The 25,681-nt window shown below is 45.0% G+C and overlaps 1 protein-coding gene across 2 annotated transcripts; it reads right to left on the bottom strand.

Moving 5' to 3' along the window:
• Window positions 1–462: 462 nt before the first annotated feature.
• Window positions 463–25,124, bottom strand: LOC115203767 (3 beta-hydroxysteroid dehydrogenase type 7). Of its 2 annotated transcripts, XM_029768754.1 has the most exons (7): window positions 24,870–25,124; window positions 13,066–13,320; window positions 9,255–9,410; window positions 6,279–6,387; window positions 4,401–4,500; window positions 3,686–3,848; window positions 463–3,505 (listed from the first exon to the last, which is right to left on the bottom strand). In XM_029768754.1, the coding sequence occupies exons 2-7, from the start codon at window positions 13,223–13,225 to the stop codon at window positions 3,093–3,095; spliced, it is 1,101 nt and encodes a 366-aa protein (XP_029624614.1). In that variant the 5' UTR covers window positions 13,226–13,320; window positions 24,870–25,124; the 3' UTR covers window positions 463–3,092. The 2 variants fall into 2 exon arrangements, with proteins under 2 accessions (XP_029624614.1, XP_029624606.1); XM_029768746.1 differs by lacking the exon at window positions 24,870–25,124 and having other exon boundaries at window positions 13,066–13,500.
• Window positions 25,125–25,681: the final 557 nt, after the last annotated feature.

The following is a 25,681-nucleotide window of genomic DNA, read 5'->3' on the forward strand; positions in this document are numbered from 1 at the left end:
TAAATTCTATGCGAAGGAGATGTGTTGTGTTGCATGAGCCAAATGGTGGTCACACCAGATACTGACTGGTTTTCTGATTCACGCCCCTGCCTTTTTTGGTAAAATATCTGTGACCAACAGATGCATATCTGTATTCCAAGTCATGTGAAATCCATAGATTAGGGCCTAATTTATTTATTTCAATTGATTGATTTCCTTAAATGAACTGTTACTTAGCAACATTTTTGCATTTTTAAAAAATATATTTTTGTTCAGTATAGTATAGTCTTTAACTCTCCTGATTACTTGTAGCTGTATATTCCGTTAGTTTGTGCTGTTGGTCTCACTCAAGTGGCTGCTAGCACCGTCATGAAAAGGGGCATGAGAGAATCCCTACAACATTACGTCTTTCTAAGTAGTAAGAATACTTGGAAGCAGGCGTCGGGGTAGGTTCCTTGTTCCTTGTCAATCATTGGCTTATTGGTAAGTAAATCAATCAAACCTTTATTAATGCAATTGCAGACAGAAGTTGACAACGGAAACACAGCACGTATGTTTCAGAGTAAGTTCTGCAAAATAAAAAAAGTCAAAGTTGCTGTAATATACTTGCAGTCAACCACTAGTGGTGTAACTGCCTAAGTCAACACCTTCTACTCATGAGACCAAGTCCATGCATATACAGTTATGCAAACTTGCAGGAGAAAACAATAGTTCCAGTGTTTTCTAAGGGCTCAGCAGTAATTTTCCATTCACATATGTCTGACTTGTCTCTTATCTATTTACTCCCCTGCAGGGGTCTGTGTCTATGTATCTCTTTTAGCCTTGAGGCGCTTTCTCACAGACACCCTGTTTTGACTGCAATGGCTCACACATCTTTCAGACCGTTCTGTATAAGAGGCAGAGGCTAGAAAATAACTGTGGAACAGTATTAAACATTATAATGCATATATTGCTAATCTGTGGCCCAGGACCCTATAAATGTAGTGGGGGAGGGTCTTATAGCCCTTCTATTAATACAACATAAGCATAATCAATTATTATAATACATCAATCATTTGGTGCAGCCCCTATCATGACCAAGGTGACCCCATCACAGGCAATGTTGAAAAGTAATCTTTAGACGTACTTTTCTTAAATGTAGTTTTGTAATTGACTAAAACAAGCAGACAAGAAAATAACGTTTGAAAAAGGTAACCACAAGTTGTTTTCCCCACAGGCAGGCAGGGGCGCAACGTTCTATCTAATACCGACTGGAACTATGTAAAGGACGTGTAATGAATGTGTTGTTAACATGTATTCCATATGTTTCTCCATTTAGTTTCTTTTGCAGTTTCCGAGGTCACCATAGTGGACCTAGGCCATTTTCAGGAAAAATCATGCGTTGTCTTTGATAGTATCATATTTACCTTATAAAAAACAAATCAACTTTGAATTAATTAAAATAGTTGTATTTGGAATTAAACAAATAAATACATAATACATATTCATATTCAATACAATATTCAAAACTGAAAGAATATGCTTTCCAAGTCCCAGGGGGCTGCGGAGGGGAGAATGGCTCATAATAATGGCTGGAATGGAGCTAATGGAATGGCATCAAACACATGGAAACCATGTGTTTGATACCATTCAACCAATTCCGCTCCAGTCCTTACCACAAGCCCATCCTCCCCAATTAAGGTGCCCCCAACCTCCTGTGTTCCAAGTATGTTTATTGTTTTCTTAAAGGGGGCTGAACTTCCTGATTGAGTCCTGGTTTCAATTCTCCTCATTAGGAAATTAAACTAAATGAGTTTTGGGTCTCGGAGGCACTCTTTGATGTGGGTGTCTCTTGTGTTTGTTCCGACGTGGGAAGCATTTGTACTTACACTCGGCCCTTTGAGAACTTTAACCAGTCGAACAAGGTCTTGTGTCTGGAAGAAGCCTAAATTAGCTAGCAAGCTATCCAACTTCTTTTCCAGCTGGTGTGCAACAGTGTCAAAATTGTTTTGACTTTGGATAGCCTATCTCTGGGGCTAGTTAGGGACCGTCAATAAATTACACATTGTAAATGGGACAATATTTTCATGTTACACATCTTTTATAGGTGTCTCCTGAAATGCTTACATTTCATTAATGTAGTTGGTTTGAGACATAGTCCATTTTCTACCAGAGAATAGAATAGAAGTTTTTTATTGCCTTCAGTTGCTCTTTAAGTAACGCTACTTCTCAAAATTATAATAATAATCAATAGGCATGAAATATAAAATTAACCTTTTCTCTGCCTGAAGTTTAAATCTGAATGCACTGGGAAATGTTATCTTTAATGATTTTGTTATTATTGTTTTTAAATTGGCAGTGCATTCCGATTATAAAATCACCTTAATGTATAGCAGGTGATTCATAAAAGTCTAAAATCACATAGGACATAATCAGACAATATTCTCTGTGTGCATTAATGCATGTTTAAGATGTAAATACTTATTTTCTGCACTAGTGCTCTTCAACAAAAACAGATTAAGTCTATGTAGTGATGATGTCTTGTGGAAAGGTATTGCATTTTCATGTATGTATTGCAAAATATGTATAGCAATGTATTGCACTGTGTATTGTTGGAAATAGACTCAAAACAATTCACGAGCAGCTTTCCTAGATCACATACCTACACCCTTTTATAACTACAATCACATTATATCTACCCCTTTTTTAAGAAGATGAATATCGCAATGTTCGATAAAGCCCAAACTTTATATATTGTCTCTTATTTAGGGCTGGGAAGCGTCTCATGTGAATCAGAAGATCATGGGATGGATAAGTGACCCATTTCAGTGTGGAACATGGCTTGTCATCATTTTGCCTGAGGAGCTACAGGCTAGCCACAAGTAGTGACAGGTAGGAGGACATAACCATTTTTGAAGAACACGTGCAGGAGGTCATAGTTCAGGGTTTAAGAGTTCAGGGGTCAAGAGTTTGTTTGCATACGTGTAATGATAATACTGCTTATGATGGAGCAAACATAGTGAGAATATAAATCTGAGAAAGTCCTCTCACTCCTCCATCCATCCAGGGTTATGATGTGTGGTGCATCGGTTTAGCCCAGACAAGGTTCCCTCAGACCAGCAGATCAGCCCAGATCAGGAGTCCTTGGGGCCTGCGAAGGGAAAGGTGTCCACCCATCTCTGTGTGCGGGCCTTGCACTGGTCCCAGTCATAGAGGGGGCGGTACTGGAAGTGGCGCTGGGCCTTGTCTGAACCCACTGTGAAGGAGGTGCTGGCCACAGCGAGTGTGTAGCGATTGAGTAATGGTGTGTAGCTGCACACAGGCTTCAGCACCCAGCGGAGCAGGTCATTCAGGCACGCCACCAACCACAGCACCAATAGCGGCACACGGACCTGGCGGAAGTTGAACCCAGACAGGAACTGCATGTTGAAATCCTCATAACTCTTGTAGGGTGAGTCGTCATAGCAGAAGTAAACTTCCCCTCCAAGCCGTTGGGGGTGCTCTCTCAGGGAGCGAGCAGCCAGCAGATGCATCCAAGCCACGTTACCTGAAAAAAAAAGGAAACTATGCTGAGAACGTGCATACCACTAGCCTAATCCACTAGGGCTGGAGAACAAGTTAAGTAGCCACCTTGGTACATAACCAAGAGCTCAGTAGAAAATCAGCTAAAAGTATGCTCAAGATCTTGTAGGTGTGGCTAGGTATCAGCACGGGTTTCAGGACTCACCTGCATAGACACGGCCATGTTCCGTGTCCTTTGGGACGCCTCGAATGATCCAGCCCCCTGTCCTCACACCCATCTGATAGAAGTCCCTCATCAGCTGGTGCTGCTCACCATAGATCCCTGTGGGACGGAGGGAGCATGTGTACAAGCAGGCCCCTTCATTCACCTGGCCAGAGAGAAGAGAGGAAGGATGTGGTAACAGAGGATTAGAAACTGATGGGAGTGGACGGGAAATGAAAACCCAGATTCCCAAATACGCAGTTTTAACTCAACATGTTAACAGAAGGGTGGAGTAGACTAACGCACAAGGGAACTTAAACAGCTTTTTGGCAGAGTAACAGTGAAGTTGAAAAGAATTCTACCATTTATCATAACTCAGAAATATTAGTTTTTTTGCGCAGAGTAACAGCACAAATGTGGCCATTGGGCGAAAAAATCTTACATGCAACATAAGCTCCAAAATTTTTTTCATGGATTACTATAGTATATTTGTGTTCTGCGGTACCTTTTTGAGCAGTTCAGTCAAAGAGAGAGAATAAGTATCTGAATAAGGTCCATGAAGGGATTCCCTATCTGAATCAGGCTATTAATGAGGGTACCATTAAAGGCAACTATCCCCCGGATCTTTCAAAATGTCCATCAAATAAAAGTGTGTGAGTTGGTCTGTGTGTGTTATTACCGCGTCTTTGTATGAGATGTGACGTGTTTATACAAGTACCTTATTGCCGTTGGCCTCCAGCACCAGTTTCTCTGCCTTGGCCTTGCTTCTGGGGTAGGGCATATCGTGATAAACATTGTAGATGGTGTCTTCATCACCTCTGTGCATGAAAGAGAGAGAGGGAGACGGTGGGGGGGTGTTATTATTTGATGACCTTTGAACAGAATATCACATTCACATGTGGAATGTGGAATGATTCAGTATAATAGCCAGATGGACACTGGCAGTTTCATGGTGTTGTTTCTCCTTGCTGGCTGTGCAGGACTCATCCTGTTGTTTCTGTGAATATTTTAGCAAAGTCAGTCATACATGTAAAGGCTGACAGACATTTTCTGATGTGAAAGGAAGAGAATAGCAAACATCTGCAAATCCGCAGTGTGTGTGTGTGTGTGTGTGCGCGTCTGTCTGTCTGCATCTGGAAAATATCTTCAACACGTGACAGCTGGCAGGACGACTTCAGGGTTGGCTGGTGATCAACTATTTCCCTCATCCCTCTCTGTCTCTGTCACTAATTCCTTGGTATGACAGAAATGAGTTTTAACATCTGAAATGTTACGAAAAACATCCGAAACATCAACGGCTCCCAGGACCTGCCAGCCTAAAACAGGTCAAACCAGACAATGCTGTACCTGAACCTATTATCTAACACAGGGCTGTTATTATGATGTAGTTATTGTTGCCACACAGTTTTCCTGACATCATCACACAGCATTACAAAGTACATGGGCCTGGCTATGTTCATATTGAACTGGCAATGTGCAGCTTCAATTCAATGGTGCAGATGAATTCTATCCTGTGATGTTCCTCATAGCTACTACTGACTGTCATCATCTTTGTCACATATCCACTTATCTTCTTATAGGGACCATATGTGATAAGTACATTCCTAAACACACCTAGAATAACACACAATGACGTACACTGAGTTTACCAAACATTAGGAACACCTTCCTAATATTGAGTTTCACCCCCCCACTTTCTCCCTCAGAACAGCCTCAATTTGTCGGGGCATGGGCTCTACAAGGTGTTGAAAGCGTTCCACATGGATGCCTGCCCATGTTGATTCCAATGCTTCCCACAGTTGGCTGGATGTCGTTTGGGTGGTGGACCATTCTTGATACACACGGGAAACTGTTGAGTGTGAAAAACCCAACAGAGTTGCAGTTCTTGATACAAACCGGTGCGCCTGGCACCTACTACCATACCCCGTTCAAAGACACTTAAATCTTTTGTCTTGCCCATTCACCCTCTGAATGGCACACATACACAATCCATGTCTCAATAATCTCAAAGCTTAAAAATTCTTCCCCTTCATCTACACTTCATCTCCACTGATTTATGTGGATTTGACATCAATAAGGGATCATAGCTTTCACCTGGTCAGTCTGTGGTGGAAAGAGCAGGTGTTCTTAATGTTTGTATACTCAGTGTAGAGCATAACATGTCTGCCACATCAGAGAGGCTAGTGCTTTAGTCTGTGTAAGAGAGGGAGGGATGAAGGAAGTGTGCCTTGATGTGGGCTCTGCTTCATATCCATCATCTACTAGACCTTAACGCAACACTATGACTGGAATGCTCTCTCTCATGTCTCTCTAATAATAATCTCTATTCCTGTCTCCTATCTACCTCTTTATGCATCTCTCCTCGCAGTAAATGTCTCTCGATGGAGAATTAGGGAAGAATTGATACATACGAGTTCATAGAGAAATCAGAAAATAAAAGAAATAGTCACATGGCTGATATAATACAGATAAGGGAAATCTCTACCATACGGGCTAGAAAAAAGACAGATGGAAGAGAGGTAGTGATTTAGTGGAAAGAGGAAAAAAACAACAAAAGCCTAAAGGAGAAACAGATATTTGTGAAGTAAAACTCTACCTGATAAAGGGGTCTCCTTTCACATTGGGGCCGACCACCTCCATGCTGCTGGTGTAGACCAGATACTGAATACCATTCTCCACACAGGCATTGATCACATTCACAGTTCCTGTTAGAGAGACGGAGAGAGGAAGAGAAACATTCTAGAGGCCAATAACTAGAGGATATCATTGATTTAATTGCAGAAAGAAAGGGCTAGGGTGTGGTGCGGTCAACATGAAGTGCATGCAGAACATCTGGTCAGAGATGTTGGCAGACGATGAGTACACAAGTACCTGAAGGAGCATGTTGTAGGAACTAGCCCCGGATGATAAGTGTTTTCTCAGAGCTCAACACAAACATCCTAGAAGGATTTGAAACATCTGATATACAGTAATTACACTAAATAATACAAACAACTATTCCTGTGAGGACAATGTCATATTTTCCAAGAGACGACAAGCAGAAATATGGGACAGATACCCAGATCTGGGACAGTGAGACACACAAACACCACAGTAGGCCACCCACCAGACGGGGAATAGATAGAATAACCACAAACAGGAAACAAAGTGTCAGTGTTCAATTGGGCTTATATAATGCTTCCAAGGGCTTGCTATTTGAATTTGATGTTGTTAGTTTAATAGAAACCAGTTGACTTGCAGTGGATCACAGAGAGCAGCTGATTCCCTTCAATAAGTTGAGTTTGTAGGTAATTCAGTTGCATGAAAACCACCTGACAGGCTGGCACTAACCTTATCGTGAGATGTGAAACCTTTTGAGATGAGTCTTTTACAGCCATTTCAATCTCATGACAAGCACACACACAATTTCTATAAACAGGCGACTCTCAGAGACTCACACACCATTTCTGTAAACAGGCCTTCTCAGAGACACACACACACACCATTTCTATAAACAGGCCTTCTCAGAGACTCACACACATTTACCCACTACATAAATAATGACCTTATTTGTGTATGTCTATGTTTGCTCACTATAAAACCATTGTTGTAGTTATCATCCTTAAAACCTGTTTGGTATAGGGGGCAGTATTGAGAATTTTGGAAAAAATATGTTCCCATTTTTAACTGCCTCCTACACCAACTCAGAAGCTAGAATATGCATATTATTGTTCAGGTTTGGATAGAAAACACTCTGAATTTTCTAAAACTGTTTGAATGGTGTCTGTGAGTATAACAGAACTCCTATGGCAGGCAAAAACCTGACAAGGTTTCAAGCAGGAAGTACCCTGTCTGACAAGGAGTCGTGCGTCTTACCTCTTTTTATTGAAAAGTAAGGATCTTAGCTGTAACGTGACAATTCCCAGGGCTCCAATAGGCTCTCAGAGCCCGCGAAATAACTGAAGGTTTACGAGGGAACCTCAGGTTGAAATATATTATCGCCTTTTGTAAGTGGATGCTCGGAGGACCTTTCAATGATGCGCGTGCATGAGTCGCTTCTGAGGAGAAATTTTATTCGGCTGTTTAGGCTCAATGCATACTCCCGGTCGGAATATTAACACTTCTCTACGACATAAATGGCATAAAAATTGGTTTTAAACAGCGGTTGACATGCTTCGAAGTACGGTAATGGAATATTTAGACATTTTTGACACGCCAATGCGCCATGCGCGACACCGCGAAGAAGCATTCTAGAACTCACGAACAAAACGTCGCTGTTTGGATATAACGATGGATTATTTGGGACCAAACCAACATTTGTTATTGAAGTAGAAGTCCTGGCAGTGTATTCTGATGAAGAACAAGCAAGGTAAGAACATCTTTCTTATAGGAAATGTGATTTTGGTGGATGCTGACCTGGGTGGGTATCTAAATAGCTAGCCCTGTAATGCCGGGCTATGTACTTAGATTATTGCAAAATGTGCTTCATCCGAAAAGCTATTTTAAAATCGGACATATCGAGTGCATAGAGGGGTAATGTATCTATAATTCTTAAAATAATTGTTATGCTTTTTGTGAACGTTTATCGTGAGTAATTTAGCAAACTGTTAGTAAATTCACCGGAAGTTTGCGGTGGTTATGCTTTTTCTGAACGTCACATGCTAATGTAAAAAGCTGGTTTTTGATATAAATATGAACTTGATTGAACAGACATGCATGTATTGTATAACACAATGTCCTAGGTGTGTCATCTGATGAAGATTATAAAAGGTTAGTGCTGCATTTAGCTGTGGTTTGGGTTTATGTGACATGATATGCTAGCTTGAAAAATGGGTGTCTGATTTTTTCTGGCTGGGTACTCTGCTGACATAATCTAATGTTTTGCTTTCGTTGTAAAGCCTTTTTGAAATCGGACAGTGGGGTTAGATTAACGAGATTCTTGTCTTTAAATAGCTGTGAAATAGTCATATGTTTGAGAAATTGAAGTTATAGCATTTCTAACGATTCAAAAATCGCGCCACTGGATTTCAGTGGCTGTTACGTAGGTGGGACGAGTTCGTCCCACATGTACTAGAGAGGTTAACAGACTCAAGGGGCAGTTTTATAGTCAGAATGTTCAGAGGAAAACACCAGGCACTATAGGAAGGGAGAGGCGACAGGCAAACAGGAAAAACGTGGGTTATACCATGAATCACAATAACTTTAGGGAACACTATTTCATGGGTTTTCATGAGTCTCCATAACAGTTCCTGTTGTGGTATTAATTTACAGTCAAGAGAAGCCAACCACCCCTCCTATGTTTGTCTCGTTCTATCATCAATCATCTCGAAGGCAACCATTTCTCTCTCCTCTTTTCTGTTCCCTCAACATATTTTCCATTCCCTTCTTCGTAAATCCTCCTGTGTCTTAAGGCTTCCACACATCGCATCGAATGCGGATCTAGTGTTCGTCTGCCCACCGTTCAGCGAGCTGTGTTTTCGGGACCACTCGCTGTAGACGTCTGACTGACAACATTTTTTCTGCGATTCTACATGTAAAAAAATCGGTGCGTATTCTCGGCCAGTGAATGCTATTGCTGTGTCTGAGCCCTTACCTTGAACATTCACAGTCTGGATGACTGTCTCAGGGACTCTGTGCCAGACATCCACCAGGCTGGCCGTGTGGATGACCAGGTCTGCCCCCTTGGACACCTCCAGGACACTGGTGTAATCTGTGATGTCCCCCTGCGTCACCACCACCTTTACCCGCTCTGACGGGGGAGAGAGGGAGAAAAGTGTGTGTGGGGGGGTTGTAAGATGTTAGATATAGTGTAAAAGAGATTGTTTTCACCGGAATTAAATATCTATAAAATGATCTACAATGCACAATAATACAATAGATCATAATACAATAGATCATAAATCAGATTGGACAACAAGACATGGACATCATGTACAGAATAATAGCCTAAGAGAAGAATCAGACATATTGTGGTTAGAAGGTCTAGGTACATATGTTGTGTGAGGAGGAACCAAGTCTTTCTATGCATGTTTCCATGGCTATATGAAGTATTCTTTGATTCTTTGACTTGAGTGTTAATTTGTTTCCTCTAAATTAGATCCTACATTGCCTAGCTACCTAACCAAAGCTGGGTCCACTGGGGAACTCTGTCTGTTTCTGGAAAAAATGTAATCTGATGTTGCTATAAAAGACCCAATCACCCCACCATAATTAACGTCTTCTCATACAAGGTCTTTATGCTTATTGGAACACCGGTAGGTGGGTCACAACAAAATCACGTTCTCACAAATGTGTCTTTTGAGAGCATTTGTCTGTTTGTTCCGTCTTTCCTTCTTGGAATGATAAGATGGAATAGAAGCTGCCCTTATTCTCAGTTTGCTGTCCCTGGCTTGGCTTATCTAGATCATGGCCTTGAAATATATCTGATGACCATGAAGCCACGGGTCTGGAGTCCAAGTAACCACAGGAATGGTCCCGACTCATAAAAAACACACTGTTGCCTTGAAGTCACACTACTGCAGCTGTCTCTTTTAGCTCTGCCTCAGTGGCTTGGTTAAGTAGCAAATGAAATCAAATTGTATTAGTCACATGCGCCGAATACAACAGACCTTACAGTGAAGTGCTTACTTACGAGCCCCTAACCGACAGTGCAGTTTCAAAAAATACGGATAAGAATAAGAGATAAAAGCAACAGGTAATTAAAGAGGAGCAGTAAAAAAATAACAATATATACAGGGGGGTGCCGGTACAGAGTCAATGTGCGGGGGCACCGGTCAGTTGAGGTAGTATGTACATGTAGGTAGAGTTAATTAAAGTGACTATGCATAGATGACAACAGAGGGTGACAGCGGTGTGGAAGGGGGGGGGGGGGGGGGGGGGGGGGCGCAATGTGAATAGTCTGGGTAGCCATTTGACTAGATGTTCAGGATGGCTTGGGGGTAGAAGCTGTTTAGAAACCTCTTGGACCTAGGCTTGGCGCTCCGGTACCGCTTGCCGTGTGGTAACAGAGAGAACAGTCTATGACTAGGGTGGCTGGAGTCTTAGCCAATTTTCAGGGCCTTCCTCTGACACCGCCTGATATAGAGGTCCTGGATGGCAGGAAACTTGGCCCCAGTGATGTTCTGGGTCGTTCGCACTACCCTCTGTAGTGTCTTGCAGTTGGGGGCCGAGCAGTTGCCAGGCAGTGATGCAACCAGTCACGATGCTCTCGATGGTGCAGCTGTAGAACCTTTTAAGGATCCGACATTATTTGATGAATTCCATTGAACCAAACCTAAGCTAGGTTCTGTAATTACCCAGTAACTACAGCAACTGTAATTTAAGTAATTACAGGAAGTGAAAGCTTCAGTCAACCTTGTCCTCTGAAGTTTACAAGCCCCTCTCTTACTAGGCTACTGTAACTACATGAGATGCAGCAGCGGTTCACATGCTACGCAACATATACACCAATAACCAAGTTCAATTCTTGGTTTGTTTTGGTTATCGGTTTAATCACTCATACACCTTCTCTGTGAAAACATATGTATGCTTCATATCTAAAGAGAACCTACAGAACGCAAATACTTTAGAAACATTTCAAGCAAAGGCTCAAAGTTAAGTTGCAAATCTCATTCAATCACAGCATCTTGGTCTTTTCAGTTCACTGTTACAGCGAGATTAGAACTAGACTATGAGCTCTGATTACATAAAGTGTACTATAGGCCTCCCCCTGGCTGGGCTATATGAATACTACCAGCCACCAGGCTTTGTGCACACCTTGGAATAGCCTACATCCCTCAAACTCAAGTCTGGGCCTCGAAGCCAGCTCCACTGCGGTTTTTCAATGTTCCCTTCTAATCAGTGACTGATGTAGACCTTGGTCAAGAGGTGGGTGCAATTATTAATCAGGTAGAGCAGAAAACCAGCAAGCTCCAGACATAGTATGAGGGGAATACCACAAGTCATTTTTTGTAAATTTTCCTCAGCCCCTACATCTCCTCTACTTGAAAAGCACATTCTCACCAGGGGAGAAATATATATGTTCTGTATTTAAGAGAAAACAAGGTGTTCTAATATTACCTGGATGTAGCCTATGGCAATATAGAGGTTAAAGACTAACAATGTAAGCCTATATGGGCGATTTCATTTGTAATCAATGCCATGTATTTAGCTCATCAGTCAAACACATCTATGGAGTGATCTTCTATCACTGAGTTTGGAGGAAGGCTGTGTCCAACAAACCTGTCACTCTGTGATGAGCGCAACCTTCCCCACATACCGCCCTGCCTTTCCGATTCATATTCCACAGAAACGGAAAAGTCACACAAGGTGACAGGGTGCAGGTGGAGATTCCTGTTATGACAGTGACATGTCACAGGTTAGGGGAAATTACATAGGCCGGCTGCAGTGTTCCAAGAACAGGAAATGGAATTAGGAGGGGTGTGGGCCATCTGTGTCCATGACCCCATCATGTTATGACATTGTTCATGCAGACCGATGCAGTCAAATCAAATCAAACGCATTTATAAAGAGCTTTTTACATCAGCAGATGTCACAAAGTGCTTATACAGAAACCCAGCCTAAAACCCTAAACAGCAAGCAATTCAGATGTAGAAGTGACCTCAGCGGAGTGTAGATATGTGTTGTTTACCATCCTAACATTTCCCTTTCAGTGACATTCGCTAACTCTCATCTCTGTCACACTCTAGTGTGTATCTGACTTTCCCATCTCTCCCTCTCAGTCCATCTACCTACTGCCCACCCTCCACCTCTATCCCATATATGGCTCTGCTTCTGTAGTGAAGACTGACAATGGAATAAAAGTTTGTACAAAGTTAGTAAATTAAAATGTGCATGTTCTCATGCCTGAGAATATAAGAGTATAAAAGGTGTAAGCCAAAAATAAAGGGGGTCAGAAAAGAGTTTATGGAATACAGCTGATATCCAGAATCTATTTGATTGGGTATGCATGTGGGTAAAGGTCTGTGATGCTAGTCTAGGTTCTCTCACTTTCAGTCATTTCAATGTGCTATGGTAGATAAAGACCCTAAATGTTTCACTGAGGAGTTGATACCCCACCTCTTCTCAGTGCATAAACCCCTGGACATTCATGATTAGAGGTCTTGCCCACTTGAGCCTCTATATATCTTGCTAGGAGTAGCTTAGCCCAATAATCATTGTCACCATGAATAAGGGTTAAGAGTAGCTTAACTATCATGTTTAAAACGCCACTAGTCCCACAACTGCAAATCATTCTGGACATTTATGAGCCGTTTTCAACTCAGCAGCCTCGTGTGGTGTTTGGTTATGCCAATGAAATATGCATAACACATTATTAGACAAGAAAACTACAAATGGGGTTTGAGCATGTCAGTGAACTGCCAGACATTTACAATGTATGTTTCAAGCATATATTTTTGTTTTACCTGTGCTGTGGCCATTTAAACTTGCGTCGATGTGTTTGTCAAAAAGTCGAATTTCGGTTACCGCATCCTCTTTCTCCAAAAGGACCTGTAACAGGTGTTGTCCGAGGAACCCACAGCCCCCGGTGACGAGATAAACCAGGCCCCGTTCTTTAGTCGACATTCTTCACTGTTGCTAGTTGCTACTATCAACGCGTGATGTTTGGTTGATGAGCTACTGAGTCGTCCTTGTTGATCTTCTACAACTCCCTCTGCGATCTAAAAGAGCGGAGAGAGAGAACGAGAGAGAACAAAATGAAGAAAGACAGGGAGGTAGAGGTGCGTTCAGTCCTCTTAAACGTTTGCTGCGTTGAACAACGGTTTGTACTGAACGACACATTCCCCCAAAAGGTTCTTGTACGTTCTTGAACAGACTACCGCTTGGTAGGTGTGGCTGGAAGCAATGAGTGACGTGTTTTAAAGGGAAGTGGTCATGCTGACAGTGTTCCCTAACCCTCCTCGTTCCCCAACCCAGGTCGTTAAGTACAGCACCGTTTCCGTTCAATTGAACGTTCCAGAACGTAAAAACGTACTGAACGCAGCCCTGACCGGTTTGTACACAGAGTTCGGAAACTGCTCCGCTTCACTGGACTTAATGACCTTGGACTTAGTGTTTATTCTGTCATCAAAGAAAGGCAAAGATCACTATGCAAAATGAACTCGATTGGTCTTCTCGTTTAAATGTAGCTTACTGTAGATAGGCTATATGCCACCATGATTAGATTAGAGTTTATTAGTCACATGCTCAGGGTTGCAGATGTAATGGCAGGGTACAGTGAAATTCTTAAACTCCGAGCTCCGACAGTGCAGGTCAAAGGGAAGTGATTGAAACAATACACCAAACAATATATACACATATTTCCATCTGTAACAGTGATAAATGTCCATTGGGGTGGGTACAGGATACATGTTTGTTGAGGGGGGAAATGTCCATAGAGGGAGCAAATAGCTGACTAGTGGTGGCTATTCAGCGGCATTATGGTCTGGTGGTAGAAGCTATTGGCCAGTCTGCCCCCGTCTGAGTGATGGAAGCGGGGAGAACAGACCGTGGCTCTGGTGGCTGAGGTTCCTGATTATCTTCTTGCCCTTCCTGTGACACCTGGTGTTGTAGGTGTCCTGGAGGGCAGGCAGTGTGCACCCAATGGTGCGTTCGGCTGAGCGCACCACACTCTGTAGTGCCTTTCCGTCAGCAGCGGTGGAGTTTCCATACCAGGCTGTGATGCAGCCCGACAGTATGCTCTCGATTGTGCTCCTGTATAACACTGCTGCAGGCTGTCGCCTTGAAATTCTACTGTATCCTACACACCGCCCATGCAAGTTCACATTCCACACAAAAAACTACAGGAAGGCAACATCTATGTAAAGCACTGAATGATGTATTTATTGTGTAGGCTATATGACAGAGGGACTCTGGTTTGGCGACTAGAACAGTCATAATCAGTACGGACCTGCTATGTTCACTAGAAATATATTATTCACTGTCAGCAGTGGCGTGTATTCATGGACGTCAAGAGAAGCCAGGCTTTCCCAAATATTTCAACCCAGCTGAGCTCAACTGTGGGTTGTCCTGGTCCCACAAAACGCCCCCCAAGGGAGGCCAGTTTGGATTTGGACTTTTACTTAATTCTCTGTACAGGCCAATGATTATGACATCGATTCTGATCTAACCATAAATTCCTGTTGTGCCACTGGCCTGAGACGATTGAAGTTCAATATGTAGCCGAGTAGGCTCACGGTAACTAACTAGCTAGCTAACTTAGCTGGTTCATTGTTGCCCATGCTAGGTAGTTAGGCTAGCAAGCATTTTAGCTAGGTATCCAATAACAACAAAAACTAAAAGTGTATGACAGAGTCATAGACCGATTTCCCAACATGAGAGGATGGCATTAGCGTTCAACTAGTCTACAAGTAGGGTGAGTTAACATGTTATGTTTTACTTGCACGCACGCACACACACACACACGCCACCAAAGACAGGATAAGGCACAGAGAGACATTTCAGAGACATCCACCTAAAATGATAAGTGGTACTACATTTAAAGCAATGCGTATGAACACTCGACATACAGGCCCGCCACAGACACGGACACAGACACACACCAATTCCATTAACACATCTATCTCCAGAACATCAGACTGTTAACCTGTTAAATAGTTAAATAGTCACCACTAGCCGGCCTACTCTACCCTGCACCTTAGACTGCTGCCCTATGTACATAGTCATTGAACACTGGTCACTTTAATAATGTTTATATTGTTTTACCCACTTCATACGTATATACCAGTGGAGACTGCTGAGGGGAAGACGGCTCATAATAATGTCTGGAATGGAGTCAATGGAAAGGTATCAACCACATCAAAAACGTGGTTTCCATGTGGTTGATACCGCTCCATTCCAGCCATTATTATGAGCCGTCCTCCCCTCAGCAACCTCCACTGGTATATACTGTATTCTATTAAAGGCTTATCCTATATAACTACTGCTGTACACACCTTTTCTATTCATATACTGTCCATACACACACCATTATGTACATAAAGGACTCTGACATTGCTCATTCTGATATTTCTTCATTTATTTTATTTTATTTTTGGGATTAGTGTGTTTGGTTTTGAATTGTTAATTATTACTGCACTGTTGAAGCTACAAATGTAATTATTTCGCATTACCTGCGATAACATCTGCAAAATGTGAAACAGACCAATCAAATGTGATTTGATCTAACAAAGTTAGTTTTATTTTTGAGTGTGATAGCTGGCCTCAGCCTTGAGATTGGGAGCTTAGTTATGGCACTGTATCAATAAATACACTGTGAACACTTTGTTGATAGTTACTGACGCCTCGACTGATCGTTGTCAAGGGGTCGTAATCAAGGGGTCAAACAATAAGGAATCACTGTTGAGATTATTAATATTACTCATAAGTTAAAGGGATATATTTACAATAGACAGGTACAGTTGAAGTCGGGAAGTTTACATACACTTAGGTTGGAGTCATTAAAACTCGTTTTCCAACCACTCCACAAATTTCTTGTTAACAAACTATAGTTTTGGCAAGTCGGTTAGGACATCTACTTTGTGCATGACACAAGTCATTTTTCCAACAATTGTTTACAGACAGATTATTTCACTTATAATTCACTGTATCACAATTCCGGTGGGTCAGAAGTTTACATACACTAAGTTGACTGTGCCTTTAAACAGCTTGGACAATTCCAGAACATGATGTCATGGCTTTAGAAGCTTCTGATAGGCTAATTTACATAATTTGAGACAATTGGAAGTGTACCTGTGGATGTATTTCAAGGCCTACCTTCAAACTCAGTGCCTCTTTGCTTGACATCATGGGAAAATAAAAATAAATCAGCCAAGACCTCAGAAAAACAATTGTAGACCTCCACAAGTCTGGCTCATCCTTGGGAGCAATTTCCAAACGCCTGAAGGTACCACGTTCATCTGTACAAACAATAGTATGCAAGTATAAACACCATGGGACACGCAGCCATCATACCGCTCAGGAATGAGACGCGTTCTGTCTCCTAGAGATGAACGTTCTTTGGTGCGAAAAGTGCACATCAATCCCAGAACAACAGCAAAGGACCTTGTGAAGATGCTGGAGGAAACAGGTACAAATGATCTATAGCCACAGTAAAACGAGTCCTATATTGACATAACCTGAAAGGCCGCTCAGCAAGGAAGAAGCCAGTGCTACAAAACCGCAATAAAAAAGCCAGACTACGGTTTGCAACTGCACATGGGGACAAAGATCGTACTTTTTGGAGAAATGTCCTCTGGTCTAATGAAACAAAATAGAACTGTTTGGCCATAATGACTATCGTTATGTTTGGAGGAAAAAGGGGGAGGCTTGCAAGCCGAAGAGCACCATCCCAACCGTGAAGCACGTGGGTGGCGGCATCATGTTGTGGGGGTGCTTTGCTGCAAGAGGGACTGGTGCACTTCACAAAATAGATGGCATCATGAGGTAGGAAAATTATGTGGATATATTGAAGCAGCATCTCAAGACATCAGTCAGGAAGTTAAAGCTTGGTCGCAAATGGGTCTTCCAAATGGACAATGACCTCAAGCATACTTCCAAAGTTGTGGCAAAATGGCTTAAGGACAACAAAGGCAAGGTTTTGGAGTGGCCATCACAAAGCCCTGACCTCAATCATATAGAACATTTGTGGGCAGAACTGAAAAAGTGTGTACGAACAAGGAGGCCTACAAACCTGACTCAGTTACACCAGCTCTGTCGGGAGGAATGGGCCAAAATCCACCCAACTTATTGTGGGAAGCTTGTGGAAGGCTACCCGAAACGCTTGACCCAAGTTAAACAATTTAAAGGCAATGCTACCAAATACTAATTGAATGTATGTAAACTTCTGACCCACTGGGAATGTGATGAAAGAAATAAAAGCTGAAATAAATCATTCTCTCTACTATTATTCTGACATTTCACATTCTTAAAATAAAGTGCTGATCCTAACTGACCTAAAACAGGGAATTTTTCTAGGATTAAATGTCAGGAATTGTGAAAAACTGTTTAAATATATTTGGCTAAGGTGTTTGCAAACTTCTGACTTCAACAGTACATAAGTATATGGAAAAGCATCTATTCTCATTATAAACTGAGACAAGTGTTGTTCAGAACACACAACCCAGTTGGTCATCAGTGTCTGTCTAAAAGTGTGTGACAGAGTCATAGACCGATTTCCCAACATGAAAGAGAGGAGGATGGCATTGGCATTCAACTAGTCTACAAATAGGCTGAGTTAACATGTTTTGTTTTACTTGCTCTCACGAACACACACACACACACACACACACGGAGAGAGAGAAATAAGTACCATGGACAGCCACATGATATTTAACAACATCGATTGAACTAAATTGTTTTTGGTATCTTTAAGTTTGTTTTCAGTCTATTAAACTAAGCATATATAGCCTTGTTGATTTTATGATGTTTAAATGTTTAAGTTGAATTGGTGCTGGAATGGCGGAGGCAGTGCTCCTGTTGACTTTGTTCTGACTTGCAGTAACGCTGTGGTTGTAAATCAATAGTTTATTTAGTAAACGGTTGAAAACATTAACTTGCTTGAGAACTGTTTGTTACATGCGATATTTGCATTGTGGACTTCACACAGATGTGGGTCTCCGGTTTTGTGATAAAACAAACAGTATGTGTAGTTGAATTTATTCCGCAACTGTGTGACTGTTGTCTTCTAGCTGTCACGGCCTTATTGTGTATAACCATGGTGTATGAACTAATGGCTATAGAGCAAACAACGCAATTGTCACAACAGGTTGTAATATGGCTTTTTTACTGGCTTGGCTTGCTCAATGATTTTAACCACGGAACTCTACTACCTGTCAGTCTGGGGCAATGAAGCAGACAGCCCCAGTGGCCTGAAAAAGTCTTACTTCCTTTAATTCTTTCTCTCTGACTGGACTGGATTGAATATCATGTCAAATGTCAGAGGCCTTATTGTTCTCCTGTTTTAACAACATGGCCATTCATCCAACATCTCTCTGTGTCTAATAATAGCCTTCTTGAACAGCCCTGTAAGTCATGCACACAGCAACATTTGAATGGACAACATATTGTGAAACAGATATTGTACTAGCGTAGACCTACATGGAAAGTGACACACATGGTATTGTATTTCCATTCCTTGCAAATTTCCAGACAGTCACATGATTCACAGACAAGTCACCTATAGTCTCAGCTACAGACTGCAAAACATTGTCATTGTCAGGTTAAATGAGAGCATATTACTCACAGCGCTGAATCAGGCAGTATTTACTGGTTAAACAGCCTCGTTATACCCATCCTGTCACAGTATCCACAGAAAATGGTGCCCCTCCTCGGCCGGGCGGCACTCGGCGGTCGTCATCGCCGGTCTACTAGCTGCCGCCGATCTGTGTTTCTGTGTTCATTGTGTTTTGTCTGTCTAGGTCTGCACCCGTTTTCGTTTCTGTCATTAGTGGGGGGGGGGGGGGGGGGGGTATTTAGTTTGTTCCTTTGGGGTTGTGTGTTGTGCGGGATTGTTGGTTTGTCAGCGGGCAGTGGGGTTTTACGCTATGGCCGTGTCTTTTTCTCCATCGTTTTATTGGAGATTTTATTTTTCTCGCCGGGCTGCGCCCCGTGTGTGATTTTCCCTTTGTGGATTACCTGTTTCCCTTTTGGGTATTGTGCACTCCCTGTGCCTTTTGATCACCTAGTGTTTGGGTGTGAATAAACTTCGAGCTACTGGACAATATCTCCTGCATTTGACTCTGCTCCTTCCTCCTGCCCTAAGTACCCGTGACAGAATCCCGCACCAAAAACTATTATGGAGTCAGCAGGACCCGAAGCGCCTTCAGTAGCTGAGCAGGTGTCGCAGCACGCCAGCCTCCTCCACCGCCTGGGCTCGGCGATGGACCAAGTACTGGCCCGACTGGAGAGCTGGGAGAGAGGTACCTCCTCCACCAGACCAGCTCCAGTTGCTCAGCCGGCGCCCCTACCGACACCCCTTGAAGTGGGCTCGAGTGGGATTCGGATTACGCCACCGAGGGAATTTGATGGGACGGCCGCTGGGTGTAAGGGGTTTTTACTCCAGATCGAACTGTACCTGGCGACCGTCCGCCCCTCTCCCTCCGACGAGGAGAAAGTGAGCGTCCTCGTCTCCTGTCTTACGGGTAGAGCCCTGGAATGGGCCAACGCGGTTTGGGAGGGCCCAGACTCGGCTCGGGGCGACTACCCGGAGTTCACCCGTCGCTTCCGGGCGGTATTCGATCATTCCCCGGAGGGCAAGGCGGCGGGTGAGCGGCTGTTTCATTTGAGACAGGGGACAAGGAGCGCTCAGGACTTTGCCTTGGAGTTCCGGACTCTCGCCGCGGGATCGGGGTGGAATGAGCGGGCCCTGATGGATCACTATCGCTGCAGTCTCAATGAGGATGTCCGTCGGGAGCTGGCTTGTAGGGACCACGCCATCACCCTCGACCAGCTGGTGGATTTGTCAATCAGGCTGGACCACCTGCTGGCTACCCGGGGACGTTCTAGTCGGGGTCTGTTCATTCCACCTCCCAGCCCTCCTGCTCCACTGCCCATGGAGATAGGAGGAGCTGCTTCGAGGAAGAACGGAGGGGGGGGGGCCTCTCCTGCACCCACTGTGGACGCAGAGGACACACTGCGGGCCAGTGCTGGAGGGGTCCACCCGGGAGTTCGGAGGGCAGGCAGAGCACTACATCGACCCCCCAGGTGAGTCAGCACCAGACACACCCAGAGCCCCCCGTCGACCACATGTACACTTCCATTTGTTTCCCCGATTATCCCCTCACTCCCAGTATAAGGCACTAGTCGATTCAGGTGCAGCTGGGAGTTTTATGGACCGTGGGGTCGCTAATAGGTTAGGGATTCCCCTGGTTCAGCTGGACCACCCCTTCCCTGTGCACGCCCTAGATAGTCGACCGCTAGGGTCCGGCCAAGTGGGGGAGGTTACTGTGCCACTGGTCATAATGATGTGGGGGGGTCATGTGGAACGTATCAGCCTATACCTCATCGACTCCCCGGCGTTTCCGGTGGTACTGGGAATCCCCAGGCTAGCCACTCACAACCCTCAGATTTCGTGGAGACAGAGGGCTCTTAAGGGGTGGTCGAGGGAGTGCTCAGGTAGGTGTGTAGGAGTTTCCATCGGTGCGACTACGGTGGAGAGTCCAGACCAAGTCTCTACCGTGCACATTCCTTCTGAATATGCCGATTTGGCTATCACCTTCAGTAAAACGAAGGCGACCCAATTACCACCCCATCGACAGGGGGATTGTGCGATAAACCTCCAAGCTGACGCGGTCCTTCCTAAGAGTCACGTGTATCCTCTGTCTCAGGAGGAGACAGCGGCTATGGAGACATACGTCGCTGAGTCCTTGAGACAGGGATACATTCGGCCATCTAAATCACCCGTCTCCTCGAGTTTCTTTTTTGTGAAGAAGGAGGGAGGCCTGCGCCCGTGCATTGACTATAGAGGTCTAAATTCTATCACAGTGGGGTTCAGTTACCCACTACCTCTCATTGCTACGGCAGTGGAGTCATTCCACGGGGCGCGCTTCTTCACCAAACTAGACCTCAGGAGCGCATATAATCTGGTGCGTATCCGAGGGGGAGACGAGTGGAAGACCGCATTTAGTACCACATCTGGCCATTATGAGTACCTCGTCATGCCGTATGGGTTAAAAAATGCTCCTGCTATCTTCCAATCCTTTGTGGACGAGGTTCTCCGAGACATGCTCGGACAGGGTGTGGTGGTGTACATCGATGACATCTTGATCTACTCCGCCACACGCGCCGCGCATGTGGTTCTGGTGCGCAGAGTGCTTGGGCGGCTGCTGGAGCATAACCTATACGTCAAGGCTGAGAAATGTGAGTTCTCCAAACGAGCCGTCTCTTTCCTAGGATATCACATTTCCACCACAGGGGTGGTGATGGAATGTGACCGCGTTACGGCTGTGCGTAATTGGCCGACCCCTACCATGGTGAAGGAGGTGCAGCGGTTTTTGGGGTTCGCCAATTATTACCGGAGGTTTATCCGGGGTTTTGGTCAGGTGGCAGCTCCCATTACCTCACTGCTGAAGGGGGGTCCGGTGCGGCTGCGGTGGTCAGCGGAGGCGGACAGGGCCTTCCGTCATCTGAAGGTTCTGTTTAATGACGCTCCGGTGCTGGCGCATCCGGATCCCTCTTTGCCATTTGTGGTGGAGGTGGACGCGTCCGAGGCTGGGGTAGGAGCAGTTCTGTCGCAGCGTTCGGGCGCTCCTCCGAAGCTCCGCCCCTGCGCTTTCTTTTCTAGGAAGCTGAGCCCGGCGGAGCGCAACTACGATGTGGGGGACAGGGAGTTGTTAGCTGTGGTCAAGGCTTTGACAGTGTGGAGACATTGGCTTGAGGGGGCATGTCACCCTTTTCTCATCTGGACCGACCACCGTAACCTGTAGTACATCCGGGCAGCGAGGAGACTGAATCCTCGTCAAGCCAGGTGGGCTATGTTCTTTACTAGGTTCCAGTTTACCCTGTCATACATTCCGGGTTCTCGGAACCGGAAGGCCGACGCACTGTCGCGTCTCTATGACACCGAGGAGAGGACCATCGATCCTACTCCCAAACTCCCTGCGTCCTGTCTTGTGGCGCCGGTGGTATGGGAGGTGGATGCGGACATCGAGCGGGCGGTTCAGTCCGAACCCACTCCACCTCAATGTCCCGCGGGTCTGAAGTTCGTTCCGCTTGGTGTTCGCGATCGCCTGATCTGATGGGCCCACACTTTACCCTCCTCGGGTCATCCTGGGGTGGAACGGACAGTGCGAGGCCTGAAAGGGAAGTACTGGTGGCCCACCTTGGCTGAGGATGTAAGACACTATGTCTCTTCCTGTTCGGTGTGCGCCCAGTGCAAGGCTCCTAGGCACCTGCCTCAAGGGAAGCTACAGCCCCTCCCCGTTCCACAGCGACCTTGGTCTCACCTCTCGGTGGATTTCCTAACGGATCTTCCGCCATCTCAGGGGAACATGACGATCCTGGTTGTTGTGGATCGGTTATCGAAGTCCTGCCGTCTGCTCCCGTTGCCCAGTCTTCCTACGGCCCTACAGACCGCGGAGGCCCTATTCACCCATGTCTTCCGGCACTATGGGGTGCCCGAGGACATCGTATCTGATCGGGGTCCCCAGTTCACTTCCAGAGTGTGGAGGTCGTTTATGGAGAGGCTGGGGGTCTCGGTCAGCCTGACCTCGGGTTAACCCCGAAAGTAATGGGCAGGTAGAACGCATCAACCAGGATGTGGGCAGGTTTCTGCGGTCATATTGCCAGGACCGGCCAGGGAGTGGTCGAGGTTCGTGCCATGGGCCGAGATGGCCCAGAACTCTCAACGCCACTCCTCTACTAACCTGTCACCTTTTCAAGTTGTATTAGGTTATCAGCCGGTCCTGGTGCCCTGGCAGCAGAGCCAGACGGAGGCTCCTGCGGTGGAGGAATGGGTACAGCGCTCTCAGAAGACCTGGAGGGCTGTCCAGGAGTGCCTGAAGCGGGCTATCGGGCGACAGAAGGAGAGCGCTGACTGCCGCCGCAGTGAGGCCCCCGTGTACAATCCAGGGGATAGAGTCTGGCTCTCGACTCGGAACCTGCCCCTCCGCCTGCCCTGCCGGAAGCTGGGTCCGCGATTTGTGGGGCCGTTCAAAGTCCTGAGGAGAATAAACGAGGTGTGTTATAGGTTACAACTCCCTTCATATTACCGCATTAACCCCTCGTTTCATGTGTCTCTCCTCAGGCCGGTGGTAGCTAGTCCACTGCAGGACGCTGAGGTGCGGGAGGTCCCCCCGCCCCCCTGGACATCGGGGGGGCCCCGGCGTACACAGTCCGGGCCATCCTGGACTCCCGACGTCGGGTAGGGGGCCTGCAGTACCTCGTGGACTGGGAGGGGTACGGCCCGGAGGAGAGGTGCTGGGTTCCGGTGGAGGACATTTTGGATTCCACTATGCTCCAGGAGTTCCATCGTCTCCGTCCGGACCGGCGCGCTGCGGGAGCCGCGAGTCAGGGGAGGGGTACTGTCACAGTATCCACAGAAAATGGTGCCCCTCCTCGGCCGGCCGGCGCTCGGCGGTCGTCGTCACCAGTCTACTAGCTGCCGCCGATCTGTGTTTCTGTGTTCATTGTGTTTTGTCTGTCTAGGTCCGCACCTGTTTTCGTTTCTGTCATTAGTGGGGGGGGGGGTATTTAGTTTGTTCCTTTGGGGTTGTGTGTTGTGCGGGATTGTTGGTTTGTCAGCGGGCAGTGGGGTTTTACGCTATGGCCGTGTCTTTTTCTCCATCGTTTTATTGGAGATTTTATTTTTCTCGCCGGGCAGCGCCCCGTGTGTGATTTTCCCTTTGTGGATTACCTGTTTCCCTTTTGGGTATTGTGCACTCCCTGTGCCTTTTGATCACCTAGTGTTTGGGTGTGAATAAACTTCGAGCTACTGGACAATATCTCCTGCATTTGACTCTGCTCCTTCCTCCTGCCCTAAGTACCCGTGACACATCCTGAACTTTAAGTTACCGTTGACCATCTGCTAAACAGTCTCACTGATTTGGTTGAATGTGGAGTATAACTGATTTTGACAATCTAGATCAACTATCAATGAAGATGGCAAATTATTATTTTAAAATGCATGTCACAAAGTGCCCCCAAAAGAACAGACCAAGCTTGTAAGTGTCCTAGGTCGGGAGAAACCTCAGAGCCTCATCACTTAATTTTGAAGGCTACTACATGCTTGAAAACAAAGTGAAACAGATGCAATTTCAGTAAATAATTTACCCATTATGTTTGGGTTATGCTCATTCAATGAGGTATGTCCTAAATGGATGAATGATAAACATTCAATAAATAACTTCTAAAATGTTCTATTTAGGGTTTTACAGCTTGGCTTCACCTAGTTTTTGTAAATTATTTTACAACATGTAACTTTGCATAATAACATATTGGTTATCATGAGTGAGTTCAATCACCCTTGTTATAGAAGCAGAGTTCATGAAGTTAAAAAATAACAAAACCAGCTCAGAAAATGCATACTTCTTCGCCACATAATGGTCTAAGTGTCTGTTAACCCAATTCCATACAAGGTCACGTCTTGCTTATTTGTGTTTCCTCCTCCTCTGACACTACACTTTGCAATCCACTTGGCTTCATTTAGAAAGCACCACGTTTTCTCCATCTCTATCGCTCTCACACACACACAGGAAACACAGTTTTTCAGGTGGAACTTGACTGACAAACGTACCTTCTGTTGTATCCTCTCTATGCACAAGGGCATTGCAATTTCCGGCAAATCTGCAAGTTCCTGAACGACATTGTGTGCGTTCCACTATGCACACTCGCCCTGATGACATACAGTATAGTACCACACAGGGTAGTAGAAGACGATATCAAAAAGATACCAATGTATTACAAAATCGCTTGACGACCCTATATGGATATTATTCTACTACGGTCTGGTACCCCCCCCCCCCCCCTGAAAGCTAGATTGCAGATGAATAAGAAAACGGAAATCTAATATCCCATAACTCTTTGCAACAATGCGCTAGTCCAATTTTTTTTTTTTTTATTCCGAACGCTGCCGCATGCAATTATTACGTTGTCATAACTTGTATATTTTCAAACTAGCCTGAACGTGTCGAACACACCGACTGCGTCTTGCATCACTGCGTCATTGCATCACTGCTACATAACATTTTGCGCAGCTAGGCAACTATACTGATGCAGGTACCTTTTGCAGATGGTCGCATGCGGTTGTACACATGGAGGAGAGAATCATTTTCGCAGTATCCTCAAAACCGTGTCTTTTTGACACAACTGCTGACAGCTACAGGGACATAAACACAAAAAATGCTGCTTGGAGACAAGTGTCCACGATAGTAGGATTGCCAGGTCAGTTTAGTAGTGAGCATGTGCTAGATGTGGCTAGTTAGCTAGCTAGCTAACCTAGCCAATGAGGTGTGTGTGTGTGTGTGAAAGAAATAGTCAAATAAATTATGCTAGTTACTACCCCTGATAACTTTACCAAATAGTCATGTTTGAAAGAGTGTGAGTGTG

The sequence above is a fragment of the Salmo trutta genome, chromosome 1 (genome assembly GCF_901001165.1).
Source record: "Salmo trutta chromosome 1, fSalTru1.1, whole genome shotgun sequence".
NCBI classification, from domain to species: domain Eukaryota; kingdom Metazoa; phylum Chordata; class Actinopteri; order Salmoniformes; family Salmonidae; genus Salmo; species Salmo trutta.